Source organism: Herpailurus yagouaroundi, unplaced genomic scaffold (genome assembly GCF_014898765.1).
Source record: "Herpailurus yagouaroundi ecotype Mexico unplaced genomic scaffold, PumYag 67793, whole genome shotgun sequence".
Taxonomy (NCBI): domain Eukaryota; kingdom Metazoa; phylum Chordata; class Mammalia; order Carnivora; family Felidae; genus Herpailurus; species Herpailurus yagouaroundi.
The window spans coordinates 8481913-8487912 of NW_024420586.1; the positions used below are offsets into that span (position 1 = coordinate 8481913).

At 49.6% G+C, this 6000-nt stretch overlaps 1 protein-coding gene across 2 annotated transcripts in view; it reads left to right on the forward strand.

The window, feature by feature from the left end:
* LOC121026021 (melanoma-associated antigen B1-like) overlaps positions 1-4613 on the forward strand; it is a 37421-nt gene extending 32808 nt beyond the window's left edge. For both annotated transcript variants that reach the window (XM_040468834.1, XM_040468833.1), the window contains exon 2: positions 3036-4613. In XM_040468834.1, the coding sequence (XP_040324768.1) occupies positions 3082-4062 (981 nt within the window). In that variant the 5' untranslated portion in view covers positions 3036-3081 and the 3' untranslated portion in view covers positions 4063-4613. The remainder of the gene's footprint in view (positions 1-3035) is intronic.
* The last annotated feature ends 1387 nt before the right edge of the window (positions 4614-6000 follow it).

Consider the following 6000-nt stretch of genomic DNA (forward strand, 5'->3'; position numbering starts at 1 on the left):
AACCCCCCGGTTTTGCCTAAGGGGTGGCTCAGGGAGGGAAAGGCCTTCCCTAAGGAAGGCGGCCCGGTTGGCGGAGGGAGGAGGCTTGGCCCTAAAAGGAGTGAGGGTAGGACCACCCGTACTAACGAGGGGATCTCTCCTCAAAACACGGAGCCGCGGGCGCGCCTGCATGCCTCAGTTGGGTGAGCGGCTGACGCTTGATTTCTGTTCAGGTCACGATCTCATGGCTGGTGAGTTCGAGCCCCGCATCCGGCTCCGCAGCTGACAGCGCGGAGCCCGCTGGGGATTCTCTCCCTCCCTCTCTTTCTGCCCCTCCCCAGCTCCCACGCTCTGTTTCTCTGGCTCAAAAATAAATATTTTTAAAAAAAATAGGGAGGGGCGCCTGGGTGGCGCAGTCGGTTGAGCGTCCGACTTCAGCCAGGTCATGATCTCGCGGTCCGTGAGTTCGAGCCCCGCGTCGGACTCTGGGCTGATGGCTCAGAGCCTGGAGCCGGTTTCCGATTCTGTGTCTCCCTCTCTCTCTGCCCCTTCCCCGTTCATGCTCTGTCTCTCTCTGTCCCAAAAATAAATAAACGTTGAAAAAAAAAATTTAAAAAAAAAAAAAATAGGGAAATGCACAGAACTGCACCCCCACTCTCAGATATGGAAGTGTCCAGATAAGGCACCCAGATGTGCAGCACACTAACTTTTCTTCTAGCTACTCATGGACGTGAGGCCTTTGCTTTGAGGCTTGTAGACTCACATAGAGGGAGGAATCCCAAAAGACTCCCATCTTTTACTGGTATATTTATTGTTTTTGTTGTTATTGTTAGTGCCCTTGTGATGTCATTTGTACTTTTTAAATGTTTGCTTCCTGGTGAGCCGGTTACACAAAGGCACAGTCTCCTCTGAAGCATGTCTCGGGCCTGAGCCGTAGTTTAAGGGTTGGCTGCCCAGTTTAGCAGAGGAAGAGGAGTCCCATGTCATGCCATATGTCAGGGTACCAATCCTGTAGAAATGAGACAACTACCCCAGAACAGAGGAGGCCACAGAAATTCCACCTGTGCAGTCAGCCTCAGGAAGCCAGGAAGCTAGCCTCTCTGGCTGAAGTACCCCCTCATTTCCTTTAAGGAAACGTTTGGTCTAATTGGAGAGGCCCCATTCAGCAAAGGAAGGAGACCTGGTTCCTAATAGGAGTCGAGGTAGTGACACTGATTACAGATGAGCGGACCGTTCCCAGAAAAGTGAACCACTTAGAGCCTTCTCAGAACTAGGAGACTCAGACATAGTGACATGATAAGTGTCACTCACTTCTTCCAGGGAATCTCAGGAAAGTGAGGAATCTTATTGGTGGGGGAAGCATCAAGTCAGTGTATAGAAGATTTTCAGGTACTGCCAGGACCCAAGGAAAAGACCTAAGAATTGAGGGGACCACCTACACCACAGCATTGAGGGCAACAGAATCCCTTCCTGTCAGCCTTGGAAGTCCACACACAGTTGTAGCTAGATCAGGAAACTTTACTTCTGTCTAGGGGGTCTCAGGGAGGCAGGGGCCTTAGAATGATGGGATAGTCCTTAAGCCAAGACACAAAAGATTTCCAGGTCCTTCCTGAGGTGAGGATGAAGGCACTGATGGATGACTGAGATGAGCACCCACCCAAAGCTCTGGGGCCCACGAAGTTCTGCTCCCTCCAGCCCTGGGAAACCTCAGGTAGAGGTAGCCAGATGCGTCAGCCCTCACTTCCACATCATAAGCCTCAGGGAGATAAGGGCCTTGGTCCAAACCTAGAAGACCCAGGTGGGCTGAGGGAGGAACCTAGATCCTGTGTCCAAATTAGGACTAAAGAGGTAAGTGATGTCAGAAGGGCGAAGTCCGTGGAATCTAACCCCTGCTACCAATCCAGGGAGTCCATGGATAGGGTGACTGGAAGTGGCTCACTGTTTCTTTCATCCTGGGGTTTTCAGGATGGCAAGAATCTTAATACCACCTGAGGGAGCTCAGGTCAACAAAGGGAGGGCCTTGAGGACTGTGTGCAACTCCGCCCCATACCAGCAGGGCGGCCCTCCCTCGTGTGTTCTCTCCTTCTCGTCAGTCCCAGGAGTCTCCAGGAATAGTTGTTCATTAGAGGTGCCCATCAGGTCCCACTCAGAGATAACAGGGGAGTGAGAAGATTGATCTGATGGGTCAGTAGCAGGAAGAATCCCAGGCCGTCTTTGAGTAAAAAGTGAGGACTACACATAATAGGGCCTCAGCCCACCTGCTATAACTTTCAGCCTCTAGAGACTATGGGCACTGTGGCCAAATACGGTCACCCCTCACTTCTACCACTGGGTCTCAGTGACTTGTGGACTTTATTATGAGGAGAATTCCTCAGGTCATGAGAGGGGGAGTCCCAGATCCTCCCAAGAGGCAAAGTGAGGACAGCTGAAGCTACCACCACCACTGCCCTCCACCGAGTAGAGGGAACAGAATCTTTCCAAGTCCCCATGCTCAGCTCCTGAAGGCCCAAAGCTGGATTGTTAGGCTGAGACTCCTTCTCATTTCTTTGCATCAAGTCTAAGGGAGGTGAGATCCTGTGTTGAGGGTGTAACACCTGTCAATAGAAGGGAGGGTCCCAAACTCTAGGCGTAGAAAAGATGAGGACTGAGTGAGGACTGAGGACCAACAAGTCCCGCAGCGAGAGGGCCCCACAATGCTGTCAGCACTTCTCAGTTCCTGCTTGTGGGTCCCAGGGAGCTTCGACGTGTCAATTTCATGGAAGCACAGGAAAGAGGTCCTGGGCCCTACCAAGAGTTGATGTGATAATCATGGATTTTCCTTGAACACAGAGAAGGTACATGCTACCAGTCCCACTTGTCACCTCAGTGAGCCACAGGCAGGGCTGGCAAGCTGGAACCTGGGGCTCCCTTAATCTGGCTTCCTCCACTGGGTTCACAGGGGACAGGCTGACCGAGTGCAAGAGCCCTGGGGGGTCCCAGAGCCGTGCCTCTCAGAAAACCTGCAGAGGTGGTCTCTCCCTGCTGAGGGGCTCACACTCTCATCTTCCCTGCTCCAGGTGTCGATAGCTCCTGCCCACACTGCCTGCTGTCCCTGAGCCAGCCATGCCGCGGGGCCATAAGAGTAAGCTCCGTGCCCGCGAGAAACGCCGCCAGGCCCGAAGCGCATCGCAGGGTCTTGAGGGTGCTCAGGCTGCCGCAACAGAGGTTGAAGAGTCCACCTCCTCTCCTGTTTCTGGGGCTGCTCCCCTGAGCTCCCCTGCTGCTGGCACTTCCCAGGAGCCTCAAAAAGGCCAAGCCACCGCCAAGCGTGCTGGGCGTGTTTCACGGCGAAGATCTAAGGCAGGTGCCAAGAGCCAGGTTAAGGAAAGTGAAGATTCGTCCCAGGCCTCAACTTCTGCTAAGAAAGCTCCAAACGATCCTCTAACCAGGAAGGTGGGGATGCTGATGGAATTCCTGCTAGAGAAGCATAACATGAGAGAGCCCATTATGAGGTCAAGTATGCTGAAGATTGTCACCAGAAGGTATAAGGAGCACTTCCCTGAGATCCTCAAGAGAGCTTCTGAGCACTTGGAGCTGGTGTTTGGCCTCGAGTTAAAGGAAATCAAGCCCAACGGTCTCGCCTACACCCTCGTCAGCATCCTAGATACCACCGATGACGGCAGTGTGAGCATTGGCTCTGGCTTACCTAAGAGCGGGCTGCTCATTCCTCTCTTGGGTGTCATCTTCTTGAGTGGCAATCAAGCCTCTGAAGAAGACGTCTGGGAATTCCTGAATATCTTGGGCGTCTATGATGGAAGGATGCATTCAATCTTCGGGGATCCCAGGAAGCTCATCACCCAAGATTTGGTGCAGGAAAAGTACCTGGAGTACCGCCAGGTGCCCGGCAGCAATCCTCCACGCTATGAGTTCCTGTGGGGCCAGAGAGCCCATGCTGAAACCAGCAAGATGAAGATCCTCGAGTTTTTGGCCAAGGTCCACGACACCGTCCCCACTGCCTTCCCATACCATTATGCAGAGGCTCTGCGAGATGAGGAAGAGAGAGCCCGAGTCCAGGCCGCATCTGGCCGCTCTGCTCCTCCTTAGAGAGGGCTGAGGCAGATTCTTCGCTTTGTGTTTGATGAGGTCTGCCAACCTTTTAAGTAGTGAGAGGTTAAGGTGGGGTTGGAGAGACCATAATATATCTTCTTTGTTTTCCTGTTGTGCATTGAGTAGCTTACAAATGTTTTAAAAGAATGTTTAAAGAGAATGTTTCCGAAGAATCTAGTAAGATTCAGAATCCAAGTTTATAAATGACATGGATCACATATTGCAGGTTTAAGAGTAAGGTTTAAGAATAAGATTTAAGAGTAAGTTTTGGTATTGTGTAATGTAGCTTGAAAATCCTTGTGTCTTCTTTGAGTTCCAGAACAAGATAATATGGCTTTGGAATGGGGATTTTTTTCAGAAATAGGAAAGAACCAGCAAAAATATAGCTCTAGTTTTAAAATAGAAACAAAGTAAAATGTAGTTACATCTTGGTTTGTCTTATTTTTGTCTGTCTCTTTGTGAAATTCAAGGATATACACCTCAATGTCCTTAATTTATGGAAGAGTTCAGAGAAAATTAAAGATTAATAAATTACGTTCCTCACTCAGTGCCCAGTTTATTCTCACCACTAATTGAGTGTCTGCTCTTTGGAAGGTTATATATTAGTAGCGATGATGCTGACGATAAAGAAGACCCTGCACCTGGCATAGATTTTTAACGGCAGTTACTATATAAGGAAGATGGTGTGATGAATTCTAATACGTAAAAGACAAGTTAAAAAAAAAACAATGAGGAAGGGGGTCAGGTGAAAGTACTAAAGTGTAAATTCTCTGAGCCAGGACACTTTGGGGTCTGGGGCTTTGGAGATTCCTTGCCGCAAAGTAATTTTAAGTGAGCTGCTTGCTGGGCTAGGTGGGGCTGTGATTGTCGTGAGCAGGGGCCAGACCATCAGATGGGGGGCCTCAGGGTTGAGAGACAACTCTGGAGTGAGACACTGTCCTTAACAGTTACTTTGAGATTGTAGGTAAACCACAGAGCATCACCAACTGGGGAAGGACTAGAAGGTGGTTGGTGCTTTTGTGCAGGTGCGGGTAAGCTTGGTGCGCACAGTGTTTTGTGAATGTTGTCTTTGGGAATTTCTCAGAGATAAGGGCGATATTCCCTTAGCAGGATGCCAAGAAGCGCTGTGCTGGCACTTTGACCTGGGGGAACCAGACCCTACTCTGCTAAATAGGTTATGTTGAATGTAACTTGACAAAATGTCAAAATAGGAGGCAAATGAAAATAGCATTGTTTTTGTTGGGAGGGCAGTTGGGAGGGAGGGGAATTCTTGGTGCTTGACATAAATTATACAAGCTTTGGGTTGAATCCCGGTGAAATCCCTGCATCCAAGTTAAAGAACATACTCTATAATGGGGAAATTTTGCTAAGCAGCAGTTAGGCCGACGTGGTTTTCTTTGTCCTAGAGTACTACAGTCTCTGAAATCTCCTGAACAAAAACAAAAAAATTCCCAGAGATGAGGGAAGTTTCTTCTGGTGTGAAAACAAGCATAATAATAACTACCATTTATTAAAGACCCATTATTTGCCAGTCAGTGTGCGAGATACTTCACATACATTACATATGTTCTAGCACTCCTGCAGGACAGGGCTTATCCAACACTTGGCAGATGAAGAACTTGAAATATTCCCAAATTCATATGGCTGGTGAAATGACAGAACCAGGAATAGAGCTCAGTCTGATTGCTCTGGAGCCCACACTGTGCCACTCCCCCCAGCCTGAGGCCTACCTGTTCCTTGATTACCTTCTCTTCTCGCTATGCCATGATGTCTCTCAGGCAATGAAAGAAGGACCCTGTGGCCAAAAGAAGAAAGATAAAAATGAGAATCGGGCACAATTTGGGGATTGTCCCCGGGGTTCATGACCCTAGGATCTCCTGGCCCCTCGCCCCAGGGTCCCCCTGACAGCTGGCTCTGCCCTGGTCTCAGCACAAA